The sequence below is a fragment of the Silene latifolia genome, chromosome 5 (genome assembly GCF_048544455.1).
Source record: "Silene latifolia isolate original U9 population chromosome 5, ASM4854445v1, whole genome shotgun sequence".
NCBI classification, from domain to species: domain Eukaryota; kingdom Viridiplantae; phylum Streptophyta; class Magnoliopsida; order Caryophyllales; family Caryophyllaceae; genus Silene; species Silene latifolia.
Window position 1 is genome coordinate 20,509,606 of NC_133530.1, and position 15,926 is coordinate 20,525,531.

The 15,926-nt window shown below is 38.1% G+C and overlaps 3 protein-coding genes across 3 annotated transcripts; 1 reads left to right on the top strand and 2 right to left on the bottom strand.

The window, feature by feature from the left end:
- Nucleotides 1–228: 228 nt before the first annotated feature.
- Nucleotides 229–4,294, bottom strand: LOC141657008 (grpE protein homolog 1, mitochondrial-like). The gene is made up of 5 exons (XM_074464115.1): nt 3,929–4,294; nt 1,984–2,427; nt 1,704–1,871; nt 1,177–1,305; nt 229–703 (listed from the first exon to the last, which is right to left on the bottom strand). Exons 1-5 carry the CDS (start codon nt 4,052–4,054, stop codon nt 617–619), a joined length of 954 nt encoding a protein of 317 aa, XP_074320216.1. The 5' UTR covers nt 4,055–4,294; the 3' UTR covers nt 229–616.
- A 1,139-nt stretch (nt 4,295–5,433) lies between these two features.
- LOC141657009 (grpE protein homolog 1, mitochondrial-like) lies at nt 5,434–9,472 on the bottom strand. Its single transcript, XM_074464116.1, has 6 exons — nt 9,156–9,472; nt 8,040–8,196; nt 7,752–7,948; nt 7,477–7,644; nt 6,811–6,939; nt 5,434–5,813 (listed from the first exon to the last, which is right to left on the bottom strand). The coding sequence occupies exons 1-6, from the start codon at nt 9,303–9,305 to the stop codon at nt 5,727–5,729; spliced, it is 888 nt and encodes a 295-aa protein (XP_074320217.1). The 5' UTR covers nt 9,306–9,472; the 3' UTR covers nt 5,434–5,726.
- A 1,107-nt stretch (nt 9,473–10,579) lies between these two features.
- LOC141657010 (protein NRT1/ PTR FAMILY 6.1) lies at nt 10,580–15,306 on the top strand. The gene is made up of 4 exons (XM_074464117.1): nt 10,580–12,063; nt 12,505–12,722; nt 13,212–13,792; nt 14,334–15,306. The coding sequence occupies exons 1-4, from the start codon at nt 11,811–11,813 to the stop codon at nt 15,163–15,165; spliced, it is 1,884 nt and encodes a 627-aa protein (XP_074320218.1). The 5' UTR covers nt 10,580–11,810; the 3' UTR covers nt 15,166–15,306.
- Nucleotides 15,307–15,926: the final 620 nt, after the last annotated feature.

Below are 15,926 nucleotides of genomic sequence, written 5' to 3' on the forward strand. Positions count from 1 at the left end.
TTCCGGTATTATCAACATTTGTTGCAAGAATTATTATTAGTTTGATGCCTCAATGTGGCTAATTAATGTACAGGAAAGCAGCAAGAGCCGGCCAATATCTCAGTACTTAATATTAAAAATACTGATACAACTAATTAGCGCAACCACTCTATTGTTGTTAATGGGTAAAAAAGGCGTAGTATTGAGAGCAATACAGGATACGAAATAAATAAAGTGATCACATGCTTCAAACGTAATTCAGCAACAGCTTGAACACCATAATCAACGTCCAAATCTCGACTCATCAGCTCATTTGTTTTCCAACAAAATTTGCGTATATTAGTGCTAAGCAATCTGCCCAGCTGATGGTCGTTCAAGAAAACATGCAACATCATAGTAAGCGATAAAAACAAGTCTAGACTCTAGACATTATTCGACACTCAATTTTATAAAAAAGAAAGACATCTAATATGTCCAAGACTAAAACCGTCCAAAGCTAGAATCTAGCTAGTATGGAAAAAGGGACCATATTGATTAATCACAATGATTAGGGGGCCAAATTCGAGTTGAGATCAACTGTCCCACTTTTTTTTTGTGGGACAGAGAATCTGCTCTCGCGAAATTCTCCATCTTGGCTTCAAGAGTCAGCCTCCTTATCTTCCAATGCAACAGTAACACCAACTTCAGCTGGTCGGATGATTCTATCGTGGAGCATGTAACCCGGCTGCAAGCACACCAAATACAATGATGTTATCTTAAAGTTGACTTGCCCTAATTTGAGCATTAAAATGAGGAGACGCATGCTATTTATATCTGTTCGCAAATGCCAAATAGTGCCATTATTTTTATGATCCTACTAAAAGCAGATGTCAAAACTACAATGATGCTATAATGTGGATGCAGATTATCCGTTCTTTTTAACTGAAATTTGTCGGAAAGAGACAAGGTAGGTAAACTACAATGATACTGAACCGAACTGAAAATTTTAGATTAAAACCTGATGATATTATAGGACAATCTTATGGGTCTCGTGTCAACATATAAGACATATATATCCAATGGCAGATAAGTTGGTGTCAGATTTTTGTTGAACCAACTGAACATAACATAGAGGGATCAGCCCGCTGTAGTCTGGCACCAGTGATAGCTGATAGTAACAAGTTTCAGAGGTCACTAGGTCAGAACAGTAAACATTACCTTAAGAACAACAGCAACAGTACCCGGAGGCTTAGAACTATCAGGCACTTGAAATACGGCATTATGCAGGTTTGGATCAAATTTTTCATCGGTGGGATCAATTTTTTCAATACCAGATTTCCTGAATACCTGAAAGAACAAACGACGTTATGAAGAAATTACATATCAGTAGCATCTTTATGAGACCTACAAATTATACTCCATAATGCAATTTTACAGCAAGTGCATAAATTAAAACGAACTAAGCAAAGAATAAGATTATAAGTTGTAACATACACTGGCAACACTCGTCCCCATGCTACTGGTACTAAAGATATTAATAAAAAAGAGAGGACGGTTATTCAAACGCTCACTCAAAACTCTTCGAAGGACACAGATGTTCGGTTCTTCTCAATCCATCTAACCTAACTCAAAAAGTTGCAGGAAGGTTGAAGGGTACATATGATAAAACTTGGTGTGGTGGGGGGTCCAATGGAACATTCACAGCAATTAAAAAAATGAATCATATTGACCTAAAATTTGATTACCTCTGAAAGTTGCTTCTCAGTCATCTCAACACCTTCCAACAATGTTTTTAGAACTGGAACGACACCAATTGTATCGCCTGAAACATCAATTTTGCTGAAACTTTCTTTGGTCACTGAAGAAGCTCTTGAAAGATTGTCAGCAACATCTAGTAAACTCTTGGCAAAGCTCTGTAGGTACACAGTTTGGAGGCAAACAAATTCAATATAGCTGTCATGAGGAACAAAATTCCATACAAAGCAGTACACAGAACTAACTCCAAAACAATCCGAAGACACGAACCTGCACAGCAAACTTCTTTGAATTCTCTGCATCACGCCGTGTTCGTTCCATAACATTCTCTATTTCAGCATAACTACGGAGAAATTTATCTTTCGATTCACCAAACTCTTTTTCTTTCTTCTGAAGGAGTTCTTCCTTCTCGAATAGAACCTTCACAAGCTCCTCTCTAGACAGGTCATCAAGGTCTTCATCAGAATCTGAATCAGAAAATGCAGTTCTTTTAGCGCCTCGTTTCCTTTTGCCGGACTGAGATGTAGGATCTGAATCTGGAGCAGAACCTGCTTCTTGTGTAGTTTCCTCGGAAGATTCTGCAGAAGCAGTCTCATTTGCTTGGTTGGCAGCATCCCCTTTGTTTTCCTTCTCGTTTTCATGGGGCGCAGATGTCGACATTCCAAAACGAGAGAAACTAGCAGGCCACTGTAACCCACTATGGAAAAACGAGGCCTGTATACAGAAATGATTACTATGAATTTAAGAATAGGGGATGTGTACATATCTTAAGTCGCTTAGGACAATTTCAGCATGTCGTTAAGACGTACTCCCTCTGTCCCGGTCATTCGTTGTCCTTTTCCTTTTTTAGGTGTCTCAGTCATTTGTTGTCCTTTCTAGTTTAAGATGCTTTTAAAAGGTTCAATGTCTATATTACCCCTTGTCAATACTTTGGAGGGAGTTGAATATTTCGTTAATCCTCATTACTGATTCCAAAATGAAAGCTGGTTCCCACTTTTTAAATCTGGGCCCCACCTTTTTTTTTAGCAAAGCTGATGTTCCCGCTGGTAATGACGCACGAGTGAAAGGGTAAATTAGTATTTTTAGTGGTTTTATTGGTCTTTGTGCCAAAATGAAAGGACAACAAATGACTGGGACGGAGCGAGTACTATCTTATTAACCAAATCTCATGCTTTAACAATAAACTCAAATTCCCTAATAGCTACAGCAAAATATAAGAATCGATTGATCACATAGCAGTAGCAGACTAGCAGTTGAATACGGCAGATATCCAGCTGCTATCAATTCCTCAGGGTAAACCCAGATATATTACAGCACGTTAAATCATTTGATGGATCAACTTTTGACGTAGTCACGGTTGCTGCTGATCCATTCAATTACTGATTACAAAATCTCATTGGAGACCGTTTTAAGCTAAAGACATCAAGTTCAATGCTATATGGTTCATTCAATGATAAACTATAATGATTATACTGTAAGCTTAAGACGGCCTTAAACAACACTAGCGCATCACTGATTTACTGATACTCTGATAGAGCCAAATAAACGTTGTTCTTTTGGCTTGAATTACACAAAACACATGAAAATGACTCTTATTAACAACAGCACGACTAAAGGACCGTTTCCTCAACCAAACAGAGCCTGAAGACAACATTTTTACGATCAATATACATGAAGCTTAAATTCACATTGGTAAACACCATAAGAACCTCCAATGCATGAGCTCATACATAATCTCACACAATAATTCACATTTAAATCAGAGCTTAACAACTACTCCAAATCTCGAAGCTTCGAAAACTACCTCAATCCAATAACAAAACAAACGCAAAACAAAATGTATCTGATTAACAAACAAACAATAGCGAAAAACTACAAATTCAACAAAATAAAGCTAAAATTGCATATATTAGTCTCCCAAAGTTAAAAATTAAAAAATAGAGTTCAAATTGCATTGATTTGGCAGCAATAGGAATGAAAATATCGCGAGAATTGTAAAACCCTACTTAAACCCTAGAAATGAGAACAATAAGCAATCCGCAACAACGGCATACAAAAATCATAAATTCTCAATTCAATTCACAGTTTTCAATTAACATAACATTAAGAATTTGTTGATTTGATAATACAGCAACAGTAATTGAAATGGTAAAACCCTAGAAAATGCAGAAATTAGAAATAATTAATTGGGGAAAGAAGAGGTGAAGTAAAGTACCTTGTGAGAGAAGTTAGAGATGAAGTTATGGTGGTTGTTATGGTGGAGTGGCGGCGGAGAGATGAGGTTGCGGCACCGTGCAACGGCCGCACACGACGATCTTCCGAAAACTCTAATTAGCGACATTATTGAATTTTCTGTGATTTAGGGATTAGGGGGGAAGAAATTGGGGGAAAATTGATCGAGGAAGGATGAAGGTTCTGGAGGTTGGGGAAGAAGGGAACGAGGAAATGAAATATGGTGAGAGGGGCTCTAGGGATTTTGGGAGGGAGATCAAACGGTGTCGAATCGGGTCAGCCGGTCGGGCTAGATACGTGTTGGGTTAGTTCATGTCGGAACCATTTCGAGCTTGGGTCATTTTTTGGTATGTTGTTATCAAGTATAAGTATGTAACAATGGTTGGATAGGGTCGGGTCAATTCGTGTTATGGATTAATTTCATATGAATCATATCCTCTATTTGGATGTGAGTTGAGTATGAGTTGGTTTATTTGAATCCACCAAATTATCGTAAAGAAACCTCTTCAGAAGCAACAAGCACAACACCTGGGGTAGAAATTAGAAACCCACGAATCTACGATTGAGTGGAATAAAACTCGGGTCAGTTTTCACTGGTCTAGTTTAATGGCTTTGAAATTGGCTTTAGGTGTTTAAACTTGGAAGGTCCTACATTGTTCTAACGGGTTAAACATTTAGATTTAGAGTTGGAAAAGCAACTCGCTTATGTGTCAGTAGGAGAAGTGATGCGACACAAGATGGGACACGAAATGGGATAGAGGATTTGAATCGCCAATTTATGGCTGTTGAAAATTGAAACCAATATGATATACTCCCTCCTAGTCTGATTGTTGGTTCCCCTTTCCATTTTCATGCTAGTCGGGTGTTGGTTCCCCTTTCCTTTTTTTGGTAAGTTTTGTGTGGTCCAAATCCAATTCCATGTGGGGTAGGGTGTTTTGTATGGTCCAAATTCATTTCCTTAATTTTGGTGCGCAAAAGAAAGGGAACCAACAATCAAACTAGGAGGGAGTACGAAGTAGCAGGGTAAATAGCCCAGTTATCTATTAACCCCAAGACGGCGAGATGACTCTTATTCCGTAGTGAAATAACAGGTCAGTTTGACACCTTGACATTCACTAAAGTGGAACTCGAAAACCAAATAAATACTCCGTATTATTCATCCAACTTAGGAAAAACCGCAACAATGTTTTAAACCTGAACACGATACAACCTGTTACCAACCGATCAAAAGATGAGGTTACTCAAACTCCAACACATCTCCAAGGATGATATTCACCCAATATAGCCACAATTCCCCTCAATACCGCTCCCAAAATCGACCCCAAGGACTTGACATACAGCTCTGGTTACTATATGATGTTCAAAAATTATCCATGTCACCCAAAAGACAAGGAAAAACTGCGCACAATGCGCAACAGCAACATTTCATCCAGTCCATCGATGATGGGTAAAGAAAAGTATCGTGTTACAAGATAAAGACACCATATGTTTCAGAGGTAATTCTGTAATAGTTTAAATACCATAAAAATCTGAACTAATCAGCTCATTGTTTTTCGACAAAATTTATATGTATCTTAATGGTAAGCAAACGGCCCAACTAATGATTTTTCAGGCTAACATGCCTTTTGGTAACCAATAAGAACCAGTCTAGACATTATTGGACACTATGGAAAACACATTTATATGTCAAGATTATAACTGCCCAAAAGCTAGAATCTAATATGGGAGAAAAGGGCCATGTCGAATAATCACAAATAAGGGAAAAATTCTTCATCTTGGGTTCAAGAGCTGGCCTCAGTATTTTCCAATGCAACTGTAACACCAACTTCAGCTGGTCGGATGATTCTGTCGTGAAGTGTGTAACCCGCCTGCATGCACACCAAAGACGATGTTACTTTAAAGTTCGCATGCCCTCATTTGAGCATTTAATTTCTGATCAGTACAAATTTAATACACGAACTATAGAGCATGTTCTGAACAAATAATATAGTGAATCACTGACGTTAAAGTTGAAACATAAGGTTTGGAAATGATAGATGACTCGAGCTAGGGAAAAGAGAGGGGAAAGTCAACACACTAATGAAAATCAACTCCTACTTTAACCATACTACCACTCCAGACATCATTTGTACATACAGCATTTCACTGATAGTAGACGTCTGACAGCTACAGTCAAAATTACAACAATTGGCAATAGTTGCCAATTGGCTAGCACCAAAAGTTACAAGATAAACATCACAGATTAACAGGTGAACCAAAAGTGGTTTCAACTTGAGTTACCGGATTTCCTCAAACCCTCATGAATTGCTTAATCAGCTTGAGGATATCATACCATGGCGCTTGCTTAAGAAAAACATATTAGACTCTCTATTAAGAGCATATCGCAAACCACATGATACGCACACATGGAATTAGGAACCCTTGTATCAACATTGAGGATACGAGCTATAAGTATAGTAGAATTGTATGACCACTCAAGAACTACTTGATCTAATTCCAAATTAAATATTCTAATAAATGCATATGCCAAGGCTAAAATAATACGGAGTAGTTTGTGAAGAAGTCAGGGCTCTAAATGGTGAAGAGGATAACCCCGTCCTTTTCTACTGAAGTTTGTTGAACTGAGGTAAACTACAATGTTGCTGAGCAGAACAAATTAGGTGAATAGCTGACTCGTTATACATAGTACAACTCAAGAAAGCTCAGATGGTATATTATTGGACTCGTGACTCATTGATACTCAGGTTTGTAGAACCTACTCTTCATAACATTGGAACACCAGCTGACAGTAGTCAGAACTCAGAAGCCATTAATTTTTATAGTCGATAGAAATAAGTTTTAGAACATCAGAACACTGAACATTACCTTAAGAACAACAGCAACAGTACCCGGCGGCTTAGAACTGTCGGGTACTTGAAACACGGCATTATGGCAGTTTGGATCAAATTGCTCATTGGTAGGATCAACTTTTTCAATACCAGATTTCCTGAAAACCTGAAGGAACAAACAGTGTCACCATGATGAAATCAGTCACTGGCATCTTAGTTCTGCAAGTTTTTTTAACAGACCTCTTAACTATACTCCCCCCACTCCAGTTTGTTATTTCCAAATGTGGCACAGTTCTTAAATACGGGAAGAACAAAGTCAAACACGGGAGTGTATAGTGCAATTTTAACATCAAAGCATAAAAAAAGAACTGTAGAAAACTCTGTCGAATAATTAGGTTAGTACACAGTTGTCTTCTTTTTTTATGTGCAAACAAAGGGAAGTACACGGCTTGAGAAGCTTAAATAGAGAAAAAGAGTAAGAAGTTCAGCCACACGCCCAGAACTAACACGAAGGACATTAATGGAAGATTGAAAGAGATAGGTCAACTGTTGAAAAGCTAACACGCAACGTCGCCCACTAGGGCTCAGTTCTTCTCAAAACATCAAGCTTAATTCATAAAAGGTGGGATAAGGTGGCAATAAATCAAATCAAAGATTCACAATAATAAACAAAATGAATATTTTTGAACTAAAATTAGATCACCTCAGAAAGCTGCTTCTCAGTCATCTCAACACCTTCCCACAGAGTTTTCAAAACTGGCACTGCTCCAACTGTATCCCCCGAAACGTCAAGTTTGCTGAAACTTTCTTTGGTCACTGAAGAAGCTCTTGATAGATTGTCAGCAACATCTAGTAAACTCTTGGCAAAGCTCTGTACCACAGATTAGAGATAAAAAAGTTTCAAATAGCTATCAAGAGGGCCAACATTCAATGCGCTTCATAGAAGCAGAAGTCCAAAAACAATCAGAAGACACAAACCTGCACAGCAAACTTCTTCGAGTTCTCTGCATCACGCCGTGTACGTTCCATGACGTTCTCTATTTCAGCATAACTACGGAGAAATTTGTCTTTCCATTCACAAAACTCTTTTTCCTTCTTCTGAAGGACTTCTTTCTTCTCAAGAAAGACTTTCACCAGCTCCTCTCTGGAAAGGTCATCGAGGGATACTTCAGAACCTGGAAAAAAAAATACGGTTGTTTAAGTGCCTCGACTCTGGCTTCTGAGTTCTGACAAACTGAGATGTAGGTTCTAAATCTGAAATAGAACCTGTTTCCTCCAAAGATTCTGAAGAATCAGTCTCATCTGCTTGGTTCGCAGCACCCCTTTTAGTTTCATTCTCTTGCTCATGAGGTGCAGATGTTGACATTCCACAACGACACAAAGTAGTAGCATGACACTGTAACCTACTATGAAACAAAGGCGCCTGACCAAAATTGAAACATATGTATTTGGGATTAGAGAACGCTTTTCCAGGACAAATTTAGCATAGCAAGTTATTAGAAGTATTATCGTACAACCAAATCCCCTGAATTAACAATTCAATCTAAATCCCTTACAGCTTCAGCGATAAGAACACTTAAGAATCAATTAATCACGAAGCAATAGCCCTTGATACAAGGCAGAGATCCAGCTGTCATCAATTCGTCATAGAGAATGACTTAAAGCCGAAAGTTTAACATTACCTCACATTAAATTATTGGATACAACAACCTTGGACATAGTTGTACCACCATTAATTCTGTCAATTCTCAAAAGAGTCATACAAACTTTCCTCTTTTGACTTAAGTTACAATAAACCGCACAAAAAAGCGTCTTATAGCCGTTTAAGAGTTCTTTTTCATGAAGTAACCGCTTTCAACAAAGGATCAATTACAAACGGGTAACGACTTTTTTTTATTCCAGTGGAAGTGGAAATGTTGCATACATGATAAATCTAAGCACCGTTACTCCTATTCCAATCGGAGGGATTCGAGTACTGGCGAGAGTATCAGTGCAAAATATAGCAAAATGGCATCAAATTAAGAAAATAACCACATAAAGCTCGCAAATTCGACCGTAAAACAAACATAAATGGTCTCAGAAACTTATCAATCAACAGTTAAAGCTAAAACTACATAAATTTATCAGCAAACTTCAAAAAAAAGCAGAAAAACTGTAAAACCCTACTAAAACCCTAGAAATCAAGAGAATACCCAATCGACAATTACGGCACACCAAAATCATCAAATTCATTATCCATATAACATTAATAACACTAATTTGATGATAAATCGATAATCATGAGCAATAACGACATAATGAAAGATGCTAAAACCCTAGAAAATGCTAAAATCCTATAAAAATGCAGAAATTAGAATGAATGGAGAAGAAGTGGTGAAGTACCTTGTGAGAGAAGTTAGATAGAGAATGAAGACTACGATAAACAACATTGAGTTGTTGTTGATGGTGGTGAAATGACGGCGGAGAAATGAGGTTGCGACACCGTTTGATTGCAGTTAACGATGATCTTCCGAAAACCCTAGTTAGCGACATTGTTGAATTTTGTGAGATTAGGGATTTTGGGGAATGAAAATTGGGGGAAATAATTGTGGAAGGGATGTAAGATTGTAAGGTGGTTTTGCAGCTGCTTATGCTTGGGGAAGAAGGCAACGCAAGTTGACGGATAACTGGATGAGAAACGGTATCTGATCGGGTGGTTTCGAGTCGGGTTTTTGATTAAGTGAATAACTGGATATCGGGTTATTTCGACTTTTCGAGTGCGGATCGTGTCGGATTGGATTATAATCTGGAGAGTTTTGTTTATGTGCGGTTAATTTGGGTTGGGCCACTTATATGGTTGATTTTTTGTTGTATTTTTTTGGATGGATTGGTTTTGACCGGTTCATGAGGAGGAGCTTAGTTTTATCAGGTCATGTAGAAGAAATTTTTGTAGTCGTGTAGGTCAACAAGTGTGGAAGTGTGCTAAACATTGTCGTCCTCTTTTAGTCACGTCATCGCAGATTCTCAGAGTCGACACCTATTTTATACGGTGTATTACATTTTCAAGTTGGCTCTTCCCGTTTTACTCTCTTTTCATTTTTTTGTGTTTATTATACCGATTAAAAAAGGGAATTGATAACAAAGACAGTAATAGACAGTAATTACAATGACCGACTCCTAATCGAACCAAAAAAAAATGTACGTACATCTAACTCTTAACCAAATATGGACATTGTAACCAAGTCTGAAATTTTGAACAATTACAACTTTTTGATCGACTGTTGTCGGGTTTTTTGACATAAGGGCGTCCAAAGTCTTTGTTATGCTCTTAAAAGTATTTTTACATGTTATCGGTTACATAAATCGTTTTATATGAAGTTGTTATCAAGGATTACAATATTTGTTTATTCTTGCTTTGATTTAAGAGAAATTTATTGGATAGTAAGGGAAAATTCACACCCCAATCTAGGTAAAGACGATCGGATTTTCCCTTTCTCTACGACTCTACCTATATCAGGATGTAAAAGTAACTTTTTTTTTTCTTGAGTGGGTCATTATTAACTTGTTATTATCAATTCACCTTTTACCAAACAAGCTACAACATCTTGATGTTAATAATGAGCACTTATTAACAGTTTTTTCTAGGGAATGAGCGAGGTGGCCAAAGAGGCAAAGTGTATGAAAGAATGGGGGTAGGTTGATCATGCCACACTTTTTCTGTAAACGTGGTATGAATGAAACTTGAGTAAAAGAGCAAGTAAATGTATATTGCTCTTCTCATGTAAACTATCAAGTACAAATGCAAAATGATCCTACTTCAACAAACTACTGAAACAACAAGACATGCATGCATATACTTCTAATGTCGCTTCGAATCAATTCAATTTTATGAGTGAAATTACTCGAATCATAACACTTTCGTAAACCTCCTCTCAACATTTTATCGTTCTAGTTTCCCCATATCACATCACAACATACAAGAACAGGATACAATTGCACTGTAACATATAGGAGCGAAGAAATGGAGAAAATTTGGACTCGTACTGGGTTCAGGGTAACAACTAACAAATGATCAGTAGAAGCAAAGATAAGGTTGTAGTTTGAAAAAGAGTGGGATTATGTTGAAATGCAAACAAGATCCTGTTGATTTCCACTCCATGCTGGTGCAGTTGGGTTCATAAATGCGACAGGCTTTAACTCAGCCTAAATGCTCTCCGATAATTGCTCTAGTATGAATGTATGATTGACCATGGTGCAATCAATTTCTTTCGTCACTCGTGTTTTTCATTACAGGTAATTCCTCACCACCCTACAAAGTATTACCGAGTATTAATATTCCCTCTATTCCCGTCAATAGTTATCTATGTTTCTCACCTATAAAAAACAATAGATAACTATCTAAAACAAAGTTACTGCATGCATTCGACTTCTCTAACGAAGTCTACCGCCATTAAACCACATAGACATTATTGTTGACTTTTCTTTTTCTACTTGCATCATTTTCAGTGTCTCAAAGATGTCTAGTCTAGTTCAAATAGACAAATACTTATATGACGCGGTTTTCCACAAAACTATTGTAAAACCATCTATTAAATACCAGAATAACCTTACAAGAGATTTAATAAAAAAAAATTTTGTTAGGTCATTTAGGTATATATAACAGGTGGTCTTACAATAAATGTGTAAAACCGCCTCACACAGGACTAATTCTTCCAAAAAAACATTACTATAATAAAAACAAACGACCATTACTCTCAAAATGGTGGAATAACCCAACCAACTTTTCAGCTAGTCATATTAATTATCAATCAATGCCTGTACTTGAGTAGTGACATGAAATTAATATGCTAACTCAGAGACGTCCAGTAAACTTGCATTGTCTACATCTACCATCTTCTAACAGCTCTATATTTCTAAACATTAATGCTAATTTTATTCCAACTATCTACTCCAAACTTGACCATACTCTAAATAATCATTTCACTATGATTTTAATAACCTATAATAAACTTAGAAAGTGACTAAAAACCAGGGAACAGTAAGACCAGAACAGTAAGCATGGGTAGTACAGAAATCAGGTCACCGGAAGTCGATGGAACACCAGCTCGGTTCATGGGTTCGGAGAATAGCAGTTCTCACGCGTCGAGGAGAAAGAAGTTGGGGTTGTATTTTATGGAGTCAGATGATAGAAAGAGAGCTATTGGGGGTGGTTATACAGTGGGGAGTACTCCTGTTAATATACACAGGAAGTCTATGTCTGAACATGATATTGCTAAAACTGGCGGCTGGGTTGCGGCTTTTTTCATCTTTGGTACTTCTTTTTCCTTCAGCATCATTTATTTCATTATATATCAATAGTAGAAGAGCATATTATAATATGAGACCAACGATCTATCATCTACTATACCCTTAAAAAGGGATAAAGCAAAAATTATTTAATAAAAAAAATTGTGTTTCTTATGTACAATGGTTGATGTGATCCTCACGATGAATCGTCACTATTATTCTCCTCAGAAAATGACAGAATAGAGTAAATAGAGTAAATTAGACTATTATGCTCTATCACGACATACCAGAGTGTCATATCATTGTCATACTGAACATGTGTGATTTTGACACGGTGTAAGGTTGCGTACATCCAACCCTCTTACCCGCCACAAGGGAAATTAAGGACTAGTGTAATTTTGTTCTGTATTGCTGTTCACAAAATAATTTAAACGGAGTATTTTGTGTGTTTCTGGTGGTCTTGCAGGGAATGAGATGGCAGAAAGAATGGCATATTTTGGTCTTTCAGTGAACATGGTGGCTTTTATGTTCTATGTTATGCATAGGCCTTTCTCAAGTTCAGCCAATGCTGTTAATAATTTCCTGGGAATATCACAAGCATCCTCTGTCCTCGGCGGTTTTCTGGCTGATGCTTACCTTGGTCGATACTGGACCATTGCCATATTCACAACCATCTATCTAATGGTAACTAACCAACCCATTTCTGTCCCTTTAATAAATATGAACCTAACATAATGTAGTTTACACATTCTTTTGTCAACCATCTCAACTATGTTTAAGATTTATATTTAAGTGAGGTGGTTGTGTTAAAATAGAGATTATTTCACCCCATTTTATTTGTGAGTTGGACCCATATGTCTGATAGACTTCCCATTGTCACACTAACCTACCAAAAATAAAGACTCTTACCCTACTAGAAATAGTTGTGTCCTCCGGGAGGAAGTCCTCTTTACACTCAAAGGAAGAGGACCAAAATGGAAATAGGGAGGTTTGGTCCTCTTCCTTTGAGTGTAAGGAGGACGTCCTCCCGGAGGACACAAGTATTTCTCCTTACCCTATTTACACATGTTGGCATAAAAACCGACCCAAAAGCAAAAGTAAACAAAATGAACAAGACATAGGGAGTAGGAGATGAATATGTACCTTCATTAACATTCTGTCTGCATTGAAAAGGGCTTGACAGGGATAACTCTGTGTGCAACAATCAAGTCATTAGTGCCAAATCAAGATGAGTGTGATCAATTTTCACTCCTACTGGGGAACTGTGAACCTGCAAAGACATGGCAAATGGCTTATCTCTACACTTTTCTCTACATAACGGGGTTTGGAGCCGCGGGCATAAGGCCTTGCGTCTCCTCTTTTGGGGCTGATCAATTTGATGAAAGGAGTAAAGACTATAAGGATCACCTGGACAAGTTCTTCAATGTGTTTTATCTGTCTGTTACCCTTGGAGCTATTGTGGCATTCACCATCATCGTCTATATCCAAATGCAACATGGCTGGGCTGCTGCATTTGGTTCATTAGCCATAGGCATGGCCATTTCTAATGCACTATTCTTTATCGGCACTCCAATCTACCGGCATAGGCTGCCTGGGGGAAGCCCTTTAACGCGTATTGCCCAAGTTCTGATTGCAGCCTTCCGCAAAAGAAATGCCTCTTTCACTAGCAGTGAGCTGATTGGTTTATATGAGCTTCCAGGGAAAAAATCTGCCATTAAAGGAAGTGCCAAGATTGCTCACACTGATGATTTCAGGTAAAAGCCTCCTCATCTGATTTAAAGACGAGTACTGTAGATGGTAGAGATGCGCAAATATATTACTCCTAGTACTACAATTTAGTTAAGCAACATAAAATGACTAGTCTAAGCAATCAGGGAGCAAAAACTTCTGTATATTTGTCAAGACATCTAATATTTTGAAGAGTTTGATGACACAATCGTAGATCAAAAGCGTACTTTTGAGTTACCTGGTATTCTATGATCCCAACAGAATTGACCCAACTCCAATCTGAGGAGAGCACCTCAATGTAAACCCAACCATAGCAGACGTGGCAGTTGGCACAAACAATGTGGAACAATCCCAAAATGACACGCACACACTTGACCCACCATAACCACTAATCACAAAACAACCAAAAGTGACCCATATCCGAAATAACCCGATTGTGGTGCACCTGACATGACTCAAAACAACAATGACCCGTCTTGAAAGGCTGAAGCTGACCTTAATGACCTGTCCTGAAACTAGCCTAAAGCATCGAAGTATTGATGTTGTTCTTATTTACTGTGGGTGCAGATGTTTGGACAAAGCAGCTCTACAGCTAAAGGAAGATGAGATGGATCCAAGCCCTTGGAGGCTATGCACAGTAACCCAAGTAGAAGAAGTCAAAATCCTAATAAAACTCTTACCAATACCTGCTTGCACCATTATGCTGAGTCTCGTATTAACAGAGTTCCTAACTTTATCAGTCCAACAAGCTTACACCATGAATACACATATGGGTCGCCTCAAAGTTCCAGTAACATGCATGCCCGTCTTTCCCGCCCTCAGCATCTTCCTTGTTCTCTCACTCTACTACTACATCTTTGTCCCTATTTCACGACGGATCACAGGACACCCACATGGAGCCTCTCAGCTTCAAAGGGTAGGCATAGGGTTGGCCATTTCTATACTCTCAGTGGCATGGGCAGGGGTTTTTGAGAGATTCAGGAGAAACTACGCCATAAGTCATGGGTATGAGGCAAGCTTTCTGAGCCCAATGCCAGATCTAAGCGCATTTTGGCTGCTAATCCAATACTGCCTGATCGGGATAGCAGAGGTGTTCTGCATCGTGGGATTGCTAGAGTTCTTATATGAGGAAGCACCTGATGCCATGAGAAGCATTGGATCTGCTTATGCAGCTGTTGCTGGAGGAATGGGTTGCTTTGCCGCGACAATATTAAATAATATTATTACTTCCATCACTGAAGATAGTGAGAAAAGGCGCATTTCGTGGTTATCACAGAATATCAACACTGGTCGGTTTGATTATCTTTACTGGGTTCTCACTGTGCTTAGTATTATCAACTTCTGTGGGTTCCTTTACGCAGCAAAGAGATACAAGTATAGAGCCGTTCATGCAGGATGATGATAAAGGAAGCATCCCAGACATTATTTTATATTTATTTTTTCATTATTTATTGTTTGATCCAAAGTAGGGGGAAATTGAACCTATGTTGCATAACCCCAATGATTAATTTGATTATATACATCGCCCATAACTTAAACATGTCCCACACTCGGCAACATCTTTTTTTATGCAAATTTAGGACGGGCTGGGGAGAGAAGAGGATGGGTGTATGGCGTATTCTTTTCAAATCTTTACTATGGCGGAAAATTTTTTATACCCTTCTATTTTGCGACCCGGCCAATTTATTATCCAAAATTCCATACAAGGAAAATTACCCCCTCTTCCATCACTTCCGTAAAATCCTTCCATCCAAACAAAGAATTAACCAGATTTCTAGCTTAGGCTATGTTTGGATGGAGGAAAATGTGGGGAGGGAAAAGAAGGAATGTAATTTCTCTTATTTGGGTTGGAAGGAAGTGGAGGGGGAGGACTCACTTTCCCTCCTAAAAATCAAATTAGAATCCTTCCAACATAAATAAGAATTGGAAGGAAAATACTGCCGTCTCTTTACCCTTCCTTCCTTTCACTCTTCTCTCCTCTTCCCTCAACTTGTATCGAGACAATTAGTGAAAAGAAGAGGCGCTAGGTAGTACTCCTAGTAGCTTATGCAACACAATCCCATCGCCTTGCAAGGTAGAAGACTACTCCGTCTATTCGAAGAAGTATTTTACGTTTTCTTTTTTAGATATTCAAATAGATTGTTTACAATTCTATTGTAA

Bases quoted from the DNA above. Each gene is read 5' to 3' on its own strand.
- LOC141657008 (XM_074464115.1), bottom strand. From the start codon at position 4,054: ATGTCGCTAATTAGAGTTTTCGGAAGATCGTCGTGTGCGGCCGTTGCA. The intron at 2,428-3,928 runs GTACTTTACTTC...TTCTGTATACAG, and splicing joins TCTCTAACTTCTCTCACAAG to GCCTCGTTTTTCCATAGTGG. The intron at 704-1,176 runs GTAATGTTTACT...GTGTGCTTGCAG, and splicing joins CTGTTGCTGTTGTTCTTAAG to CCGGGTTACATGCTCCACGA.
- LOC141657009 (XM_074464116.1), bottom strand. From the start codon at position 9,305: ATGTCGCTAACTAGGGTTTTCGGAAGATCATCGTTAACTGCAATCAAA. The intron at 8,197-9,155 runs GTACTTCACCAC...AATTTTGGTCAG, and splicing joins TATCTAACTTCTCTCACAAG to GCGCCTTTGTTTCATAGTAG. The intron at 7,949-8,039 runs GTTCTATTTCAG...TTTTTTTTCCAG, and splicing joins AGAATCTTTGGAGGAAACAG to GTTCTGAAGTATCCCTCGAT.
- LOC141657010 (XM_074464117.1), top strand. From the start codon at position 11,811: ATGGGTAGTACAGAAATCAGGTCACCGGAAGTCGATGGAACACCAGCT. The intron at 12,064-12,504 runs GTACTTCTTTTT...GTGGTCTTGCAG, and splicing joins TGCGGCTTTTTTCATCTTTG to GGAATGAGATGGCAGAAAGA. The intron at 13,793-14,333 runs GTAAAAGCCTCC...CTGTGGGTGCAG, and splicing joins GCTCACACTGATGATTTCAG to ATGTTTGGACAAAGCAGCTC.